Raw genomic sequence first — 23,100 nt, 5'->3', positions numbered from 1 at the left:
CCGCCCTCGCCGTACTCCTCCCGCCCTCGCCGTACTCCTCCCTCCCGCCCTCGCCGTACTCCTCCCTCCCTCCCGCCCTCGCCGTACTCCTCCCTCCCGCCCTCGCCGTACTCCTCCCTCCCGCCCTCGCCATACTCCTCCCTCCCGCCCTCGCCATACTCCTCACTCCCTCCCGCCCTCGCCATACTCCTCCCTCCCGCCCTCGCCATACTCCTCCCGCCCTCGCCGTACTCCTCCCTCCCACCCTCGCCGTACTCCTCCCTCCCACCCTCGCCGTACTCCTCCCTCCCACCCTCGCCGTACTCCTCCCGCCCTCGCCGTACTCCTCCCGCCCTCGCCGTACTCCTCCCGCCCTCACCGTACTCCTCCCGCCCTCGCCGTAGTCCTCCCGCCCTCGCCGTACTCCTCCCTCCCGCCCGCCCTCACCGTACTCCTCCCTCCCGCCCTCGCCGTACTCCTCCCTCCCACCCTCGCCGTACTCCTCCCTCCCTCCCGCCCTCGCCGTACTCCTCCCTTCCCGCCCTCGCCGCCGCTCCCCTGGCCCCTTGCTCCCCCGTCCTCTCGCCGCCGCTCCCCCGGCCCCTCTCAATGCTCCCCCCCTCTCCCCTTAGATTATTTCCTGTTCTGTGAGATTCTGTTGCAGCGCCCCCTCTCTGTTCCCGGGGCTCTGGGGAACGCTCTGACACGGGAGGAGACGCGGTACATGCAGGACATGGCGCGGGATCACTTTGCTGACATCATGCGCGTTCTGCGCGCTCTGCCCCGGCCCATGCTCCTCGTCTTCCGGAACCTCAACACTGTGCGATGCGTCCACATGAGCCTGGGGGCCCCCGCCGACCGGAACCTCCTCATGGCACGCAGGTCAGGGGTCTCTCTTCTCCCCCCCCCCCGACTCTTCCCCCCCCCCCGCGACTCTTTCCCCCCTAGACTTTTTTTTCCCCCGACTTTCCCCTCTCCCCCGACTCTTTTCCTCCTCCCCCCCGACTCTTTTCCTCCTCCCCCCGACTCTTTCCCCCTCCCCCCGACTCTTTCCCCACCCCCCCCGACCCTTTCCCCACCCCCCCCGACCCTTTCCCCACCCCCCCGACTCTTTCCCCACCCCCCGACTCTTTCCCCCTCCCCCGACTCTTTCCCCCTCCCCCCGACTCTTTCCCCCTCCCCCCGACTCTTTCCCCTCCCCCCCGACTCTTTCCCCTCCCCCCCGACTCTTTCCCCTCCCCCCCGACTCTTTCCCCTCCCCCCCGACTCTTTCCCCTCCCCCCCACTCTTTCCCTCCCCCCCGACTCTTTCCCCTCCCCCCCGACTCTTTCCCCTCCGACTCTTTCCCCTCCCCCCCCGACTCTTTCCTCCCCCGACTCTTTCCTCCCCCCGACTCTTTCCTCCCCCCGACTCTTTCCTCCCCCCGACTCTTTCCTCCCCCCGACTCTTTCCTCCCCCCGACCCTTTTCTCCCCCCCCCCTTCCCCCGACTCTTTCCCCCCGACCCTTTCCTCCCCCCCGACTCTTTCCTCCCCCCCGACTCTTTCCTCCCCCCCGACTCTTTCCTCCCCCCGACTCTTTCCTCCCCACGACTCTTTCCTCCCCCCCGACTCTTTCCTCCCCCTGACTCTTTCGCCCCCCGACTCTTTCCCCCCCCGACTCTTTCCCCCCCCGACTCTTTCCCCCCCCGACTCTTTCCCCCCCCGACTCTTTCCCCCCCGACTCTTTCCCCTCCCCCCCGACTCTTTCCCCTCCCCCCGACTCTTTCCCCCCCCCGACCCTTTTCTCCCCCCGACCCTTTTCTCCCCCCCTTCCCCCCCCCCCCTTCCCCCGACTCTTTCCCCCCGACCCTTTCCTCCCCCCCGACCCTTTCCTCCCCCCCGACCCTTTCCTCCCCCCCGACCCTTTCCTCCCCCCCGACTCTTTCCTCCCCCCGACTCTTTCCTCCCCCCGACTCTTTCCTCCCCCCGACTCTTTCCTCCCCCCGACTCTTTCCTCCCCCCCGACTCTTTCCTCCCCCCCGACTCTTTCCTCCCCCCGACCCTTTCCTCCCCCTGACCCTTTCCTCCCCCCGACTCTTCCCCCCCCCCCCCCGACTCTTTCCTCCCCCCGACTCTTTCCTCCCCCGACCCTTTCCTCCCCCCGACTCTTCCCCCCCCCCCCCGACTCTTTCCTCCCCCCGACTCTTTCCTCCCCCCGACTCTTTCCTCCCCCCGACTCTTTCCTCCCCCCGACTCTTTCCTCCCCCCGACTCTTTCCTCCCCCCGACTCTTTCCTCCCCCCGACTCTTTCCTCCCCCCGACTCTTTCTCCCCCGACTCTTTCTCCCCCCGACTCTTTCTCCCCCCGACTCTTTCTCCCCCCGACTCTTTCTCCCCCCGACTCTTTCTCCCCCCGACTCTTTCTCCCCCCGACTCTTTCTCCCCCGACTCTTTCTCCCCCCGACTCTTTCTCCCCCCGACTCTTTCTCCCCCCGACTCTTTCTCCCCCCGACTCTTTCTCCCCCCATACTCTTTCTCCCCCCGACTCTTTCTCCCCCCGACTCTTTCTCCCCCCGACTCTTTCCCCTCCCCCCCGACTCTTTCCTCCCCCCGACTCTTTCCTCCCCCCGACTCTTTCCTCCCCCCGACTCTTTCCTCCCCCCGACTCTTTCCTCCCCCCGACTCTTTCCTCCCCCCGACTCTTTCCTCCCCCCGACTCTTTCCTCCCCCCGACCCTTTCCTCCCCCCCGACCCTTTCCTCCCCCCCGACCCTTTCCTCCCCCCCGACCCTTTCCTCCCCCCCGACCCTTTCCTCCCCCCCCGACTCTTTCCTCCCCCCCGACTCTTTCCTCCCCCCCGACTCTTTCCTCCCCCCCGACTCTTTCCTCCCCCCGACTCTTTCCTCCCCCCGACCCTTTCCTCCCCCCGACTCTTTCCTCCCCCCGACTCTTTCCTCCCCCCGACTCTTTCCTCCCCCCGACTCTTTCCTCCCCCCGACTCTTTCCTCCCCCCGACTCTTTCCTCCCCCCGACTCTTTCCTCCCCCCGACTCTTTCCTCCCCCCGACTCTTTCCCCCCCCGACTCTTTCCCCCCCCGACTCTCTCTCCCCCCCCCCCATTCTTTCCCCCCCCGACTCTTCCCCCCCCCCCCCCGACTCTTTCTCTCTCCCAACCCCCTCCCCCCCGACTCTTTCTCTCTCCCAACCCCCTCCCCGCCCAACTATCTTTCCCCCTCCACGCCCCCGATTCTTGCTCTCTCCTCTCTCTCACTCCCCTCCCCCCGCAGTGCTGTGAGGGGCTGGAGGCGTCTGGCCGGACACGGTTCCTCCGGGGTGACCCGCTGGATTACCGTCACATGGGAGCGACTCAAGTTCGAGGTGGCGCTGAGGTGAGGGAGGGGGGAGGTCAAGGGATGGGAGAGACACGCCCCCCCCCCATATCACGCAGTGCCCCGTTATCTCACACAATGATCCCCCAACTCCGAGATCTCTGGCTCACGTGGTTTTGGGTGGAGGGGCTGTACATATAATATTAGTAACATACATGACCATAACATGTATAATCCCCCCTCTTTCCTCCCCTCCCCCCGGCCCACGGCTCCAGGAATTCTCCAATCTCCACGGATTTGCTGCGTTCATATGATATGCCCAAGCATGACTAGTGTGTATACACATACAATGCGCACAACACACGCACACACACCACAACGCACCACCCGCATCTCACTCTCCTCTACCCCTCCTTACAACTCCCCCTAATATCTCACTATACCCTCCTCTGCCCCTCCTTACATCTCACCCTAATATCTCACTATACCCTCCTCTGCCCCTCCTTACATCTCCCCCTAATATCTCACTATACCCTCCTCTACCCCTCCTTACAACTCACCCTAATATCTCACTATACCCTCCTCTGCCCCTCCTTACATCTCCCCCTAATATCTCACTATACCCTCCTCTGCTCCTCCTTACATCTCACCCGTAATATCTCACTATTCCCTCCTCTGCCCCTCCTTACATCTCACCCTAATATCTCACTATACCCTCCTCTGCCCCTCCTTACATCTCACCTAATATCTCACTATACCCTCCTCTGCTCCTCCTTACATCTCACCTAATATCTCACTATACCCTCCTCTGCCTCTCCTTACATCTCACCCTAATATCTCACTATACCCTCCTCTGCTCCTCCTTACATCTCACCCTAATATCTCACTATTCCCTCCTCTGCCCCTCCTTACATCTCACCCTAATATCTCACTATACCCTCCTCTGCTCCTCCTTACATCTCACCTAATATCTCACTATACCCTCCTCTGCCTCTCCTTACATCTCACCCTAATATCTCACTATACCCTCCTCTGCCCCTCCTTACATCTCACCCTAATATCTCACTATACCCTCCTCTGCCCCTCCTTACATCTCACCCTAATATCTCACTATACCCTCCTCTGCCCCTCCTTACATCTCACCCTAATATCTCACTATACCCTCCTCTGCCCCTCCTTACATCTCACCCTAATATCTCACTATACATTCCTCTGCCCCTCCTTACATCTCACCCTAATATCTCACTATACCCTCCTCTGCCCCTCCTTACATCTCACCCTAATATCTCACTATACCCTCCTCTGCCCCTCCTTACATCTCACGCTAATATCTCACTATACCCTCCTCTGCCCCTCCTTACATCTCACCCCAATATCTCACTATACCCTCCTCTGCCCCTCCTTACATCTCACCCTAATATCTCACTATACCCTCCTCTGCCCCTCCTTACATCTCACCCTAATATCTCACTATACCCTCCTCTGCCCCTCCTTACATATCACCCTAATATCTCACTATACCCTCCTCTGCCCCTCCTTACATCTCACCTAATATCTCACTATACCCTCCTCTGCCCCTCCTTACATCTCACCCTAATATCTCACTATACCCTCCTCTGCCCCTCCTTACATCTCACCCTAATATCTCACTATACCCTCCTCTGCCCCTCCTTACATATCACCCTAATATCTCACTATACCCTCCTCTGCCCCTCCTTACATCTCCCCCTAATATCTCACTATACCCTCCTCTGCCCCTCCTTACATCTCACCCTAATATCTCACTATACCCCCCTCTGCCCTTCCTTACATCTCACCCTAATATCTCACTATACCCTCCTCTGCCCCTCCTTACATCTCACCCTAATATCTCACTATACCCTCCTCTGCCTCTCCTTACATCTCACCCTAATATCTCACTATACCCTCCTCTGCCCCTCCTTACATCTCACCCTAATATCTCACTATACCCTCCTCTGCCCCTCCTTACATCTCACCCTAATATCTCACTATACCCTCCTCTGCCTCTCCTTACATCTCACCCTAATATCTCACTATACCCTCCTCTGCCCCTCCTTACATCTCACCCTAATATCTCACTATACCCCCCTCTGCCCCTCCTTACATCTCACCCTAATATCTCACTATACCCCCCTCTGCCCTTCCTTACATCTCACCCTAATATCTCACTATACCCTCCTCTGCCTCTCCTTACATCTCACCCTAATATCTCACTACTGTATACCCTCCTCTGCCCCTCCTTACATCTCACCCTAATATCTCACTATACCCTCCTCTGCCCCTCCTTACATCTCACCCTAATATCTCACTATACCCTCCTCTGCCCCTCCTTACATCTCACCCCAATATCTCACTATACCCTCCTCTGCCCCTCCTTACATACATCTCACCCTAATATCTCACTATACCCTCCTCTGCCCCTCCTTACATCTCCCCCTAATATCTCACTATACCCTCCTCTGCCCCTCCTTACATCTCCCCCTAATATCTCACTATACCCTCCTCTGCCCCTCCTTACATCTCACCCTAATATCTCACTATACCCTCCTCTGCCCCTCCTTACATCTCCCCCTAATATCTCACTATACCCTCCTCTGCCCCTCCTTTCATCTCCCCCTAATATCTCACTATACCCTCCTCTGCCCCTCCTTACATCTCCCCCTAATATCTCACTATACCCTCCTCTGCCCCTCCTTACATCTCACCCTAATATCTCACTATACCCTCCTCTGCCCCTCCTCACATCTCACCCTAATATCTCACTATACTCTCCTCTGCCCTCCTTACATCTCACCCTAATATCTCACTATACCCTCCTCTGCCCCTCCTTACATCTCTCCCTAATATCTCACTATACCCTCCTCTGCCCCTCCTTACATCTCACCCTAATATCTCACTATACCCTCCTCTGCCCCTCCTTACATCTCACCCTAATATCTCACTATACCCTCCTCTGCCCCTCCTTACATCTCACCCTAATATCTCACTACTGTATACCCTCCTCTGCCCCTCCTTACATCTCACCCTAATATCTCACTATACCCTCCTCTGCCCCTCCTTACATCTCACCCCAATATCTCACTATACCCTCCTCTGCCCCTCCTTACATCTCACCCTAATATCTCACTATACCCTCCTCTGCCCCTCCTTACATCTCACCCTAATATCTCACTACTGTATACCCTCCTCTGCCCCTCCTTACATCTCACCCTAATATCTCACTATACCCTCCTCTGCCCCTCCTTACATCTCACCCTAATATCTCACTATACCCTCCTCTGCCCCTCCTTACATCTCACCCTAATATCTCACTACTGTATACCCTCCTCTGCCCCTCCTTACATCTCACCCTAATATCTCACTATACCCTCCTCTGCCCCTCCTTACATCTCACGCTAATATCTCACTATACCACCCTCTGCCCCTCCTTACATCTCTCCCTAATATCTCACTATACCCTCCTCTGCCCCTCCTTACATCTCACCCTAATATCTCACTACTGTATACCCTCCTCTGCCCCTCCTTACATCTCACCCTAATATCTCACTATACCCTCCTCTGCCCCTCCTTACATCTCACGCTAATATCTCACTATACCCTCCTCTGCCCCTCCTTACATCTCACCCTAATATCTCACTATACCCTCCTCTGCCCCTCCTTACATCTCACCCTAATATCTCACTATACTCTCCTCTGCCCCTCCTTACATCTCACCCTAATATCTCACTATACCCTCCTCTGCCCCTCCTTACATCTCAGCCCTAATATCTCACTATACCCTCCTCTGCCCCTCCTTACATCTCCCCCTAATATCTCACTATACCCATCTCTGCCCCTCCTTACATCTCACCCTAATATCTCACTATACCCTCCTCTGCCCCTCCTTACACCTCTCCCTAATATCTCACTTACCCTCCTCTTCCCCTCCTTACATCTCCCCTAATATCTCACTATACCCATCTCTGCCCCTCCTTACATCTCACCCTAATATCTCACTATACCCTCCTCTGCCCCTCCTTACATCTCCCCCTAATATCTCACTATACCCATCTCTGCCCCTCCTTACATCTCACCCTAATATCTCACTATACCCTCCTCTGCCCCTCCTTACATCTCACCCTAATATCTCACTATACCCTCCTCTGCCCCTCCTTACATCTCACCCTAATATCTCACTATACCCTCCTCTGCCCCTCCTTACATCTCCCCCTAATATCTCACTATACCCCCCTCTGCCCTTCCTTACATCTCACCCTAATATCTCACTATACCCTCCTCTGCCCCTCCTTACATCTCACCCTAATATCTCACTATACCCTCCTCTGCCTCTCCTTACATCTCACCCTAATATCTCACTATACCCTCTCTGCCCCTCCTTACATCTCACCCTAATATCTCACTATACCCTCCTCTGCCCCTCCTTACATCTCACCCTAATATCTCACTATACCCTCCTCTGCCTCTCCTTACATCTCACCCTAATATCTCACTATACCCTCCTCTGCCCCTCCTTACATCTCACCCTAATATCTCACTATACCCCCCTCTGCCCCTCCTTACATCTCACCCTAATATCTCACTATACCCCCCTCTGCCCTCCTTACATCTCACCCTAATATCTCACTATACCCTCCTCTACCCCTCCTTACATCTCCCCCTAATATCTCACTATACCATCCTCTGCCCCTCCTTACATCTCACCCCAATCTCTCACTATACCCTCCTCTGCCCCTCCTTACATCTCACCCTAATATCTCACTATACCCTCCTCTGCCCCTCCTTACATCTCACCCTAATATCTCACTATACCCTCCTCTGCCCCTCCTTACATCTCCCCCTAATATCTCACTATACCCCCCTCTGCCCTTCCTTACATCTCACCCTAATATCTCACTATACCCTCCTCTGCCCCTCCTTACATCTCACCCTAATATCTCACTATACCCTCCTCTGCCTCTCCTTACATCTCACCCTAATATCTCACTATACCCTCCTCTGCCCCTCCTTACATCTCACCCTAATATCTCACTATACCCTCCTCTGCCCCTCCTTACATCTCACCCTAATATCTCACTATACCCTCCTCTGCCTCTCCTTACATCTCACCCTAATATCTCACTATACCCTCCTCTGCCCCTCCTTACATCTCACCCTAATATCTCACTATACCCCCCTCTGCCCCTCCTTACATCTCACCCTAATATCTCACTATACCCCCCTCTGCCCTTCCTTACATCTCACCCTAATATCTCACTATACCCTCCTCTGCCTCTCCTTACATCTCACCCTAATATCTCACTACTGTATACCCTCCTCTGCCCCTCCTTACATCTCACCCTAATATCTCACTATACCCTCCTCTGCCCCTCCTTACATCTCACCCTAATATCTCACTATACCCTCCTCTGCCCCTCCTTACATCTCACCCCAATATCTCACTATACCCTCCTCTGCCCCTCCTTACATCTCACCCTAATATCTCACTATACCCTCCTCTGCCCCTCCTTACATCTCCCCCTAATATCTCACTATACCCTCCTCTGCCCCTCCTTACATCTCACCCTAATATCTCACTATACCCTCCTCTGCCCCTCCTTACATCTCACCCTAATATCTCACTATACCCTCCTCTGCCCCTCCTTACATCTCCCCCTAATATCTCACTATACCCTCCTCTGCCCCTCCTTTCATCTCCCCCTAATATCTCACTATACCCTCCTCTGCCCCTCCTTACATCTCCCCCTAATATCTCACTATACCCTCCTCTGCCCCTCCTTACATCTCACCCTAATATCTCACTATACCCTCCTCTGCCCCTCCTCACATCTCACCCTAATATCTCACTATACTCTCCTCTGCCCCTCCTTACATCTCACCCTAATATCTCACTATACCCTCCTCTGCCCCTCCTTACATCTCTCCCTAATATCTCACTATACCCTCCTCTGCCCCTCCTTACATCTCACCCTAATATCTCACTATACCCTCCTCTGCCCCTCCTTACATCTCACCCTAATATCTCACTATACCCTCCTCTGCCCCTCCTTACATCTCACCCTAATATCTCACTACTGTATACCCTCCTCTGCCCCTCCTTACATCTCACCCTAATATCTCACTATACCCTCCTCTGCCCCTCCTTACATCTCACCCCAATATCTCACTATATCCTCCTCTGCCCCTCCTTACATCTCACCCTAATATCTCACTATACCCTCCTCTGCCCCTCCTTACATCTCACCCTAATATCTCACTACTGTATACCCTCCTCTGCCCCTCCTTACATCTCACCCTAATATCTCACTATACCCTCCTCTGCCCCTCCTTACATCTCACCCTAATATCTCACTATACCCTCCTCTGCCCCTCCTTACATCTCACCCCAATATCTCACTATATCCTCCTCTGCCCCTCCTTACATCTCACCCTAATATCTCACTATACCCTCCTCTGCCCCTCCTTACATCTCACCCTAATATCTCACTACTGTATACCCTCCTCTGCCCCTCCTTACATCTCACCCTAATATCTCACTATACCCTCCTCTGCCCCTCCTTACATCTCACGCTAATATCTCACTATACCCTCCTCTGCCCCTCCTTACATCTCACCCTAATATCTCACTACTGTATACCCTCCTCTGCCCCTCCTTACATCTCACCCTAATATCTCACTATACCCTCCTCTGCCCCTCCTTACATCTCACGCTAATATCTCACTATACCCTCCTCTGCCCCTCCTTACATCTCACCCTAATATCTCACTATACCCTCCTCTGCCCCTCCTTACATCTCACCCTAATATCTCACTATACTCTCCTCTGCCCCTCCTTACATCTCACCCTAATATCTCACTATACCCTCCTCTGCCCCTCCTTACATCTCAGCCCTAATATCTCACTATACCCTCCTCTGCCCCTCCTTACATCTCCCCCTAATATCTCACTATACCCATCTCTGCCCCTCCTTACATCTCACCCTAATATCTCACTATACCCTCCTCTGCCCCTCCTTACACCTCTCCCTAATATCTCACTATACCCTCCTCTTCCCCTCCTTACATCTCCCCCTAATATCTCACTATACCCATCTCTGCCCCTCCTTACACCTCTCCCTAATATCTCACTATACCCTCCTCTTCCCCTCCTTACATCTCCCCCTAATATCTCACTATACCCTCCTCTGCCCCTCCTTACATCTCACCCTAATATCTCACTACTGTATACCCTCCTCTGCCCCTCCTTACATCTCACCCTAATATCTCACTATACCCTCCTCTGCCCCTCCTTACATCTCACCCCAATATCTCACTATATCCTCCTCTGCCCCTCCTTACATCTCACCCTAATATCTCACTATACCCTCCTCTGCCCCTCCTTACATCTCACCCTAATATCTCACTACTGTATACCCTCCTCTGCCCCTCCTTACATCTCACCCTAATATCTCACTATACCCTCCTCTGCCCCTCCTTACATCTCACCCTAATATCTCACTATACCCTCCTCTGCCCCTCCTTACATCTCACCCTAATATCTCACTACTGTATACCCTCCTCTGCCCCTCCTTACATCTCACCCTAATATCTCACTATACCCTCCTCTGCCCCTCCTTACATCTCACGCTAATATCTCACTATACCCTCCTCTGCCCCTCCTTACATCTCACCCTAATATCTCACTACTGTATACCCTCCTCTGCCCCTCCTTACATCTCACCCTAATATCTCACTATACCCTCCTCTGCCCCTCCTTACATCTCACCCTAATATCTCACTATACCCTCCTCTGCCCCTCCTTACATCTCACCCTAATATCTCACTATACTCTCCTCTGCCCCTCCTTACATCTCACCCTAATATCTCACTATACCCTCCTCTGCCCCTCCTTACATCTCACCCCTAATATCTCACTATACCCTCCTCTTCCCCTCCTTACATCTCCCCCTAATATCTCACTATACCCATCTCTGCCCCTCCTTACATCTCACCCTAATATCTCACTATACCCTCCTCTGCCCCTCCTTACATCTCCCCCTAATATCTCACTATACCCATCTCTGCCCCTCCTTACATCTCACCCTAATATCTCACTATACCCTCCTCTGCCCCTCCTTACATCTCACCCTAATATCTCACTATACCCTCCTCTGTCTCTCCTTACATCTCCCCCTAATATCTCACTATACCCTCCTCTGCCCCTCCTTACATCTCACCCTAATATCTCACTATACCCTCCTCTGCCCCTCCTTACATCTCACCCTAATATCTCACTATACCCTCCTCTGCCCCTCCTTACATCTCACCCTAATATCTCACTATACCCTCCTCTGCCCCTCCTTACATCTCCCCCTAATATCTCACTATACCCCCCTCTGCCCTTCCTTACATCTCACCCTAATATCTCACTATACCCTCCTCTGCCCCTCCTTACATCTCACCCTAATATCTCACTATACCCTCCTCTGCCTCTCCTTACATCTCACCCTAATATCTCACTATACCCTCCTCTGCCCCTCCTTACATCTCACCCTAATATCTCACTATACCCTCCTCTGCCCCTCCTTACATCTCACCCTAATATCTCACTATACCCTCCTCTGCCTCTCCTTACATCTCACCCTAATATCTCACTATACCCTCCTCTGCCCCTCCTTACATCTCACCCTAATATCTCACTATACCCCCCTCTGCCCCTCCTTACATCTCACCCTAATATCTCACTATACCCCCCTCTGCCCTTCCTTACATCTCACCCTAATATCTCACTATACCCTCCTCTGCCTCTCCTTACATCTCACCCTAATATCTCACTACTGTATACCCTCCTCTGCCCCTCCTTACATCTCACCCTAATATCTCACTATACCCTCCTCTGCCCCTCCTTACATCTCACCCTAATATCTCACTATACCCTCCTCTGCCCCTCCTTACATCTCACCCCAATATCTCACTATACCCTCCTCTGCCCCTCCTTACATCTCACCCTAATATCTCACTATACCCTCCTCTGCCCCTCCTTACATCTCCCCCTAATATCTCACTATACCCTCCTCTGCCCCTCCTTACATCTCACCCTAATATCTCACTATACCCTCCTCTGCCCCTCCTTACATCTCACCCTAATATCTCACTATACCCTCCTCTGCCCCTCCTTACATCTCCCCCTAATATCTCACTATACCCTCCTCTGCCCCTCCTTTCATCTCCCCCTAATATCTCACTATACCCTCCTCTGCCCCTCCTTACATCTCCCCCTAATATCTCACTATACCCTCCTCTGCCCCTCCTTACATCTCACCCTAATATCTCACTATACCCTCCTCTGCCCCTCCTCACATCTCACCCTAATATCTCACTATACTCTCCTCTGCCCCTCCTTACATCTCACCCTAATATCTCACTATACCCTCCTCTGCCCCTCCTTACATCTCTCCCTAATATCTCACTATACCCTCCTCTGCCCCTCCTTACATCTCACCCTAATATCTCACTATACCCTCCTCTGCCCCTCCTTACATCTCACCCTAATATCTCACTATACCCTCCTCTGCCCCTCCTTACATCTCACCCTAATATCTCACTACTGTATACCCTCCTCTGCCCCTCCTTACATCTCACCCTAATATCTCACTATACCCTCCTCTGCCCCTCCTTACATCTCACCCCAATATCTCACTATATCCTCCTCTGCCCCTCCTTACATCTCACCCTAATATCTCACTATACCCTCCTCTGCCCCTCCTTACATCTCACCCTAATATCTCACTACTGTATACCCTCCTCTGCCCCTCCTTACATCTCACCCTAATATCTCACTATACCCTCCTCTGCCCCTCCTTACATCTCACCCTAATATCTCACTATACCCTCCTCTGCCCCTCCTTACATCTCACCCTAATATCTCACTACTGTATACCCTCCTCTGCCCCTCCTTACATCTCACCCTAATATCTCACTATACCCTCCTCTGCCCCTCCTTACATCTCACGCTAATATCTCACTATACCCTCCTCTGCCCCTCCTTACATCTCACCCTAATATCTCACTACTGTATACCCTCCTCTGCCCCTCCTTACATCTCACCCTAATATCTCACTATACCCTCCTCTGCCCCTCCTTACATCTCACGCTAATATCTCACTATACCCTCCTCTGCCCCTCCTTACATCTCACCCTAATATCTCACTATACCCTCCTCTGCCCCTCCTTACATCTCACCCTAATATCTCACTATACTCTCCTCTGCCCCTCCTTACATCTCACCCTAATATCTCACTATACCCTCCTCTGCCCCTCCTTACATCTCAGCCCTAATATCTCACTATACCCTCCTCTGCCCCTCCTTACATCTCCCCCTAATATCTCACTATACCCATCTCTGCCCCTCCTTACATCTCACCCTAATATCTCACTATACCCTCCTCTGCCCCTCCTTACACCTCTCCCTAATATCTCACTATACCCTCCTCTTCCCCTCCTTACATCTCCCCCTAATATCTCACTATACCCATCTCTGCCCCTCCTTACATCTCACCCTAATATCTCACTATACCCTCCTCTGCCCCTCCTTACATCTCCCCCTAATATCTCACTATACCCATCTCTGCCCCTCCTTACATCTCACCCTAATATCTCACTATACCCTCCTCTGCCCCTCCTTACATCTCACCCTAATATCTCACTATACCCTCCTCTGTCTCTCCTTACATCTCCCCCTAATATCTCACTATACCATCCTCTGCCCTTCCTTACATCTCACCCTAATATCTCACTATACCCTCCTCTGCCCCTCCTTACATCTCACCCTAATATCTCACTATACACCTCTGCCCCTCCTTACATCTCCCCCTAATATCTCACTATACCCTCCTCTGCCCCTCCTTACATCTCCCCCTAATATCTCACTATACCCTCCTCTGCCCCTCCTTACATCTCCCCCTAATATCTCACTATACCCTCCTCTGCCCCTCCTTACATCTCACCCTAATATCTCACTATACCCCCCTCTGACCCTCCTTACATCTCACCCTAATATCTCACTATACCCTCCTCTGCCCCTCCTCACATCTCACCCTAATATCTCACTATACTCTCCTCTGCCCCTCCTTACATCTCACCCTAATATCTCACTATACCCTCCTCTGCCCCTCCTTACATCTCACCCTAATATCTCACTATACCCTCCTCTGCCCCTCCTTACATCTCACCCTAATATCTCACTATACCCTCCTCTGCCCCTCCTTACATCTCACCCTAATATCTCACTATACCCTCCTCTGCCCCTCCTTACATCTCACCCTAATATCTCACTATACCCTCCTCTGCCCCTCCTTACATCTCACCCTAATATCTCACTATACCCTCCTCTGCCCCTCCTTACATCTCACCCTAATATCTCACTATACCCTCCTCTGCCCCTCCTTACATCTCACCCTAATATCTCACTATACCACCCTCTGCCCCTCCTTACATCTCTCCCTAATATCTCACTATACCCTCCTCTGCCCCTCCTTACATCTCACCCCAATCTCTCACTATACCCTCCTCTGCCCCTCCTTACATCTCACCCTAATATCTCACTATACCCTCCTCTGCCCCTCCTTACATCTCACCCTAATATCTCACTACTGTATACCCTCCTCTGCCCCTCCTTACATCTCTCCCTAATATCTCACTATACCCTCCTCTGCCCCTCCTTACATCTCACGCTAATATCTCACTATACCCTCCTCTGCCCCTCCTTACATCTCACCCCAATATCTCACTATACCCTCCTCTGCCCCTCCTTACATCTCACCCTAATATCTCACTATACCCTCCTCTGCCCCTCCTTACATCTCACCCTAATATCTCACTATACCCTCCTCTGCCCCTCTTTACATCACACCCTAATATCTCACTATACCCTCCTCTGCCCCTCCTTACATCTCACCCTAATATCTCACTATACCCTCCTCTGCCCCTCCTCACATCTCACCCTAATATCTCACTATACTCTCCTCTGCCCCTCCTTACATCTCACCCTAATATCTCACTATACCCTCCTCTGCCCCTCCTTACATCTCTCCCTAATATCTCACTATACCCTCCTCTGCCCCTCCTTACATCTCACCCTAATATCTCACTATACCCTCCTCTGCCCCTCCTTACATCTCACCCTAATATCTCACTATACCCTCCTCTGCCCCTCCTTACATCTCACCCTAATATCTCACTACTGTATACCCTCCTCTGCCCCTCCTTACATCTCACCCTAATATCTCACTATACCCTCCTCTGCCCCTCCTTACATCTCACCCCAATATCTCACTATACCCTCCTCTGCCCCTCCTTACATCTCACCCTAATATCTCACTATACCCTCCTCTGCCCCTCCTTACATCTCACCCTAATATCTCACTACTGTATACCCTCCTCTGCCCCTCCTTACATCTCACCCTAATATCTCACTATACCCTCCTCTGCCCCTCCTTACATCTCTCCCTAATATCTCACTATACCCTCCTCTGCCCCTCCTTACATCTCACCCTAATATCTCACTACTGTATACCCTCCTCTGCCCCTCCTTACATCTCACCCTAATATCTCACTATACCCTCCTCTGCCCCTCCTTACATCTCACCCTAATATATCACTATACCCTCCTCTGCCCCTCCTTACATCTCACGCTAATATCTCACTATACCCTCCTCTGCCCCTCCTTACATCTCACCCTAATATCTCACTATACCCTCCTCTGCCCCTCCTTACATCTCAGCCCTAATATCTCACTATACCCTCCTCTGCCCCTCCTTACATCTCCCCCTAATATCTCACTATACCCATCTCTGCCCCTCCTTACATCTCACCCTAATATCTCACTATACCCTCCTCTGCCCCTCCTTACATCTCCCCCTAATATCTCACTATACCCTCCTCTTCCCCTCCTTACATCTCACGCTAATATCTCACTATACCCTCCTCTGCCCCTCCTTACATCTCACCCTAATATCTCACTATACCCTCCTCTGCCCCTCCTTACATCTCACCCTAATATCTCACTATACCCTCCTCTGCCCCTCCTTACATCTCACCCTAATATCTCACTATACATTCCTCTGCCCCTCCTTACATCTCTCCCTAATATCTCACTATACCCTCCTCTGCCCCTCCTTACATCTCACACTAATATCTCACTATACCCTCCTCTGCCCCTCCTTACATCTCACCCTAATATCTCACTATACCCTCCTCTGCCCCTCCTTACATCTCACCCTAATATCTCACTATACCCTCCTCTGCCCCTCCTTACATCTCACCCTAATATCTCACTATACCCTCCTCTGCCCCTCCTTACATCTCACCCTAATATCTCACTATACTCTCCTCTGCCCCTCCTTACATCTCACCCTAATATCTCACTATACCCTCCTCTGCCCCTCCTTACATCTCACCCCTAATATCTCACTATACCCTCCTCTGCCCCTCCTTACATCTCACCCTAATATCTCACTATACCCTCCTCTGCCCCTCCTTACATCTCACCCTAATATCTCACTATACCATCCTCTGCCCCTCCTTACATCTCACCCTAATATCTCACTATACCCTCCTCTGCCCCTCCTTACATCTCACCCTAATATCTCACTATACCCTCCTCTGCCCCTCCTTACATCTCACCCTAATATCTCACTATACCCTCCTCTGCCCCTCCTTACATCTCACCCTAATATCTCACTATACCCTCCTCTGCCCCTCCTTACATCTCTCCCTAATATCTCACTATACACCCCTCTGCCCCTCCTTACATCTCCCCCTAATATCTCACTATACACCCCTCTGCCCCTCCTTACATCTCACCCTAATATCTCACTATACCCTCCTCTGCCCCTCCTTACATCTCACCCTAATATCTCACTATACCCTCCTCTGCCCCTCCTTACATCTCACCCCTAATATCTCACTATACCCTCCTCTGCCCCTCCTTACATCTCACCCTAATATCTCACTATACCCTCCTCTACCCCTCCTTACATCTCCCCCTAATATCTCACTATACCCTCCTCTGCCCCTCCTTACATCTCCCCCTAATATCTCACTATACCCTCCTCTGTCCCTCCTTACATCTCACCCTAATATCTCACTATACCCTCCTCTGCCCCTCCTTACATCTCACCCTAATATCTCACTATACCCTCCTCTGCCCCTCCTTACATCTCACCCCTAATATCTCACTATACCCTCCTCTGCCCCTCCTTACATCTCACCCTAATATCTCACTATACCCTCCTCTGCCCCTCCTTACATCTCACCCCTAATATCTCACTATACCCTCCTCTGCCCCTCCTTACATCTCACCCTAATACACTGGCGACACACTTTATTCGAGCTTGGCTAGTCCCACGAATTCGGGTATACCCGGGTGTATTGAGGTTTGTGACTGTTTTCTGCCCGAGTATATTGGGTTATTTTCCAGGCAGGGATTGAAGCATTTTATTCCCGCTGGCTGCAATACTGCACAGTATATATATATATACTGCATTACAATTCATGAATTTATGCCATCTGGTAGATACGCGAAGCATTGCAGCCTATTAAATCCTAATCATTATCATTTAGCAGATCAGCCGCCCATCAGCCAGGCATGAACCCAGGCTGGGAAGGCAAACGTAACGGGGCTTGTCAGAGGTGAGGAGCGGCGCATTCCAGGTATCTGCCAGGTACATACTGGGTATTTGCTCGAATAAAGTGTGTCGGTGCAGTATCTCACTATACCCTCCTCTGCCCCTCCTTACATCTCACCCTAATATCTCACTATACCATCCTCTGCCCCTCCTTACATCTCACCCTAATATCTCACTATACCCTCCTCTGCCCCTCCTTACATCTCACCCTAATATCTCACTATACCCTCCTCTGCCCCTCCTTACATCTCACCCTAATATCTCACTATACCCCGCTCTGCCCCTCCTTACATCTCACCCTAATATCTCACTATACCCTCCTCTGCCCCTCCTTACATCTCCCCCTAATATCTCACTATACTCTCCTCTGCCCCTCCTTACATCTCACCCTAATATCTCACTATACCCTCCTCTGCCCCTCCTTACATCTCACCCTAATATCTCACTATACCCTCCTCTGCCCCTCCTTACATCTCACCCTAATGTCTCACTATACCCTCCTCTGCCCCTCCTTACATCTCACCCTAATGTCTCACTATACCCTCCTCTGCCCCTCCTTACATCTCACCCTAATATCTCACTATACCCTCCTCTGCCCCTCCTTACATCTCACCCTAATAGCCCACTATACCCTCCTCTGCCCCTCCTTACATCTCACCTAATATCTCACTATACCCTCCTCTGCCCCTCCTTACATCTCACCCTAATATCTCACTATACCCTCCTCTGCCCCTCCTTACATCTCACCCTAATATCTCACTATACCCTCCTCTGCCCCTCCTTACATCTCACCCTAATATCTCACTATACCCTCCTCTGCCCCTCCTTACATCTCACGCTAATATCTCACTATACCCTCCTCTGCCCCTCCTTACATCTCACCCCAATATCTCACTATACCCTCCTCTGCCCCTCCTTACATCTCACCCTAATATCTCACTATACCCTCCTCTGCCCCTCCTTACATCTCACCCTAATATCTCACTATACCCCCCTCTGCCCCTCCTTACATCTCACCCTAATATCTCACTATACCCCCCTCTGCCCTTCCTTACATCTCACCCTAATATCTCACTATACCCTCCTCTGCCTCTCCTTACATCTCACCCTAATATCTCACTACTGTATACCCTCCTCTGCCCCTCCTTACATCTCACCCTAATATCTCACTATACCCTCCTCTGCCCCTCCTTACATCTCACCCTAATATCTCACTATACCCTCCTCTGCCCCTCCTTACATCTCACCCCAATATCTCACTATACCCTCCTCTGCCCCTCCTTACATCTCACCCTAATATCTCACTATACCCTCCTCTGCCCCTCCTTACATCTCCCCCTAATATCTCACTATACCCTCCTCTGCCCCTCCTTACATCTCACCCTAATATCTCACTATACCCTCCTCTGCCCCTCCTTACATCTCACCCTAATATCTCACTATACCCTCCTCTGCCCCTCCTTACATCTCCCCCTAATATCTCACTATACCCTCCTCTGCCCCTCCTTTCATCTCCCCCTAATATCTCACTATACCCTCCTCTGCCCCTCCTTACATCTCCCCCTAATATCTCACTATACCCTCCTCTGCCCCTCCTTACATCTCACCCTAATATCTCACTATACCCTCCTCTGCCCCTCCTCACATCTCACCCTAATATCTCACTATACTCTCCTCTGCCCCTCCTTACATCTCACCCTAATATCTCACTATACCCTCCTCTGCCCCTCCTTACATCTCTCCCTAATATCTCACTATACCCTCCTCTGCCCCTCCTTACATCTCACCCTAATATCTCACTATACCCTCCTCTGCCCCTCCTTACATCTCACCCTAATATCTCACTATACCCTCCTCTGCCCCTCCTTACATCTCACCCTAATATCTCACTACTGTATACCCTCCTCTGCCCCTCCTTACATCTCACCCTAATATCTCACTATACCCTCCTCTGCCCCTCCTTACATCTCACCCCAATATCTCACTATACCCTCCTCTGCCCCTCCTTACATCTCACCCTAATATCTCACTATACCCTCCTCTGCCCCTCCTTACATCTCACCCTAATATCTCACTACTGTATACCCTAATCTCTGCCCCTCCTTACATCTCACCCTAATATCTCACTATACCCTCCTCTGCCCCTCCTTACATCTCACCCTAATATCTCACTATACCCTCCTCTGCCCCTCCTTACATCTCACCCTAATATCTCACTACTGTATACCCTCCTCTGCCCCTCCTTACATCTCACCCTAATATCTCACTATACCCTCCTCTGCCCCTCCTTACATCTCACGCTAATATCTCACTATACCCTCCTCTGCCCCTCCTTACATCTCACCCTAATATCTCACTACTGTATACCCTCCTCTGCCCCTCCTTACATCTCACCCTAATATCTCACTATACCCTCCTCTGCCCCTCCTTACATCTCACGCTAATATCTCACTATACCCTCCTCTGCCCCTCCTTACATCTCACCCTAATATCTCACTATACCCTCCTCTGCCCCTCCTTACATCTCACCCTAATATCTCACTATACTCTCCTCTGCCCCTCCTTACATCTCACCCTAATATCTCACTATACCCTCCTCTGCCCCTCCTTACATCTCAGCCCTAATATCTCACTATACCCTCCTCTGCCCCTCCTTACATCTCCCCCTAATATCTCACTATACCCATCTCTGCCCCTCCTTACATCTCACCCTAATATCTCACTATACCCTCCTCTGCCCCTCCTTACACCTCTCCCTAATATCTCACTATACCCTCCTCTTCCCCTCCTTACATCTCCCCCTAATATCTCACTATACCCATCTCTGCCCCTCCTTACATCTCACCCTAATATCTCACTATACCCTCCTCTGCCCCTCCTTACATCTCCCCCTAATATCTCACTATACCCATCTCTGCCCCTCCTTACATCTCACCCTAATATCTCACTATACCCTCCTCTGCCCCTCCTTACATCTCACCCTAATATCTCACTATACCCTCCTCTGTCTCTCCTTACATCTCCCCCTAATATCTCACTATACCATCCTCTGCCCCTCCTTACATCTCATCCCAATCTCTCACTATACCCTCCTCTGCCCCTCCTTACATCTCACCCTAATATCTCACTATACCCTCCTCTGCCCCTCCTTACATCTCACCCTAATATCTCACTATACCCTCCTCTGCCCCTCCTTACATCTCACCCTAATATCTCACTATACCCCCTCTGCTCCTCCTTACATCTCACCCTAATATCTCACTATACCCTCCTCTGCCCCTCCTTACATCTCCCCCTAATATCTCACTATACCCTCCTCTGCCCCTCCTTACATCTCACCCTAATATCTCACTATACCCCCCTCTGACCCTCCTTACATCTCACCCTAATATCTCACTATACCCTCCTCTGCCCCTCCTCACATCTCACCCTAATATCTCACTATACTCTCCTCTGCCCCTCCTTACATCTCACCCTAATATCTCACTATACCCTCCTCTGCCCCTCCTTACATCTCACCCTAATATCTCACTATACCCTCCTCTGCCCCTCCTTACATCTCACCCTAATATCTCACTATACCCTCCTCTGCCCCTCCTTACATCTCACCCTAATATCTCACTATACCCTCCTCTGCCCCTCCTTACATCTCACCCTAATATCTCACTATACCCTCCTCTGCCCCTCCTTACATCTCACCCTAATATCTCACTATACCCTCCTCTGCCCCTCCTTACATCTCACCCTAATATCTCACTATACCCTCCTCTGCCCCTCCTTACATCTCACCCTAATATCTCACTATACCCTCCTCTGCCCCTCCTTACATCTCACCCTAATATCTCACTATACCACCCTCTGCCCCTCCTTACATCTCTCCCTAATATCTCACTATACCCTCCTCTGCCCCTCCTTACATCTCACCCTAATATCTCACTATACCCTCCTCTGCCCCTCCTTACATCTCACCCTAATATCTCACTATACCCTCCTCTGCCCCTCCTTACATCTCACCCTAATATCTCACTACTGTATACCCTCCTCTGCCCCTCCTTACATCTCTCCCTAATATCTCACTATACCCTCCTCTGCCCCTCCTTACATCTCACGCTAATATCTCACTATACCCTCCTCTGCCCCTCCTTACATCTCACCCCAATATCTCACTATACCCTCCTCTGCCCCTCCTTACATCTCACCCTAATATCTCACTATACCCTCCTCTGCCCCTCCTTACATCTCACCCTAATATCTCACTATACCCTCCTCTGCCCCTCTTTACATCACACCCTAATATCTCACTATACCCTCCTCTGCCCCTCCTTACATCTCACCCTAATATCTCACTATACCCTCCTCTGCCCCTCCTCACATCTCACCCTAATATCTCACTATACTCTCCTCTGCCCCTCCTTACATCTCACCCTAATATCTCACTATACCCTCCTCTGCCCCTCCTTACATCTCTCCCTAATATCTCACTATACCCTCCTCTGCCCCTCCTTACATCTCACCCTAATATCTCACTATACCCTCCTCTGCCCCTCCTTACATCTCACCCTAATATCTCACTATACCCTCCTCTGCCCCTCCTTACATCTCACCCTAATATCTCACTACTGTATACCCTCCTCTGCCCCTCCTTACATCTCACCCTAATATCTCACTATACCCTCCTCTGCCCCTCCTTACATCTCACGCTAATATCTCACTATACCCTCCTCTGCCCCTCCTTACATCTCACCCCAATATCTCACTATACCCTCCTCTGCCCCTCCTTACATCTCACCCTAATATCTCACTATACCCTCCTCTGCCCCTCCTTACATCTCACCCTAATATCTCACTACTGTATACCCTCCTCTGCCCCTCCTTACATCTCACCCTAATATCTCACTATACCCTCCTCTGCCCCTCCTTACATCTCTCCCTAATATCTCACTATACCCTCCTCTGCCCCTCCTTACATCTCACCCTAATATCTCACTACTGTATACCCTCCTCTGCCCCTCCTTACATCTCACCCTAATATCTCACTATACCCTCCTCTGCCCCTCCTTACATCTCACCCTAATATATCACTATACCCTCCTCTGCCCCTCCTTACATCTCACGCTAATATCTCACTATA

General features: G+C 51.6%; 1 protein-coding gene across 1 annotated transcript in view; it reads left to right on the top strand.

Moving 5' to 3' along the window:
- The first annotated feature begins 600 nt into the window (after positions 1 to 600).
- LOC142474883 (putative aarF domain-containing protein kinase 5) overlaps positions 601 to 23,100 on the top strand; it is a 44,428-nt gene continuing 21,928 nt past the window's right edge. The window contains exons 1-2 of the mRNA XM_075581025.1: positions 601 to 861; positions 3,244 to 3,345. Of these exons, the coding sequence (XP_075437140.1) occupies positions 704 to 861; positions 3,244 to 3,345 (260 nt within the window). The 5' untranslated portion in view covers positions 601 to 703. The remainder of the gene's footprint in view (positions 862 to 3,243; positions 3,346 to 23,100) is intronic.

This window comes from Ascaphus truei, unplaced genomic scaffold (assembly GCF_040206685.1).
Source record: "Ascaphus truei isolate aAscTru1 unplaced genomic scaffold, aAscTru1.hap1 HAP1_SCAFFOLD_1003, whole genome shotgun sequence".
In the NCBI taxonomy this organism is placed as follows: domain Eukaryota; kingdom Metazoa; phylum Chordata; class Amphibia; order Anura; family Ascaphidae; genus Ascaphus; species Ascaphus truei.
The sequence above is the reverse complement of the archived record's forward strand: the minus strand, read 5'-3'. Positions and strand labels throughout refer to the sequence as shown.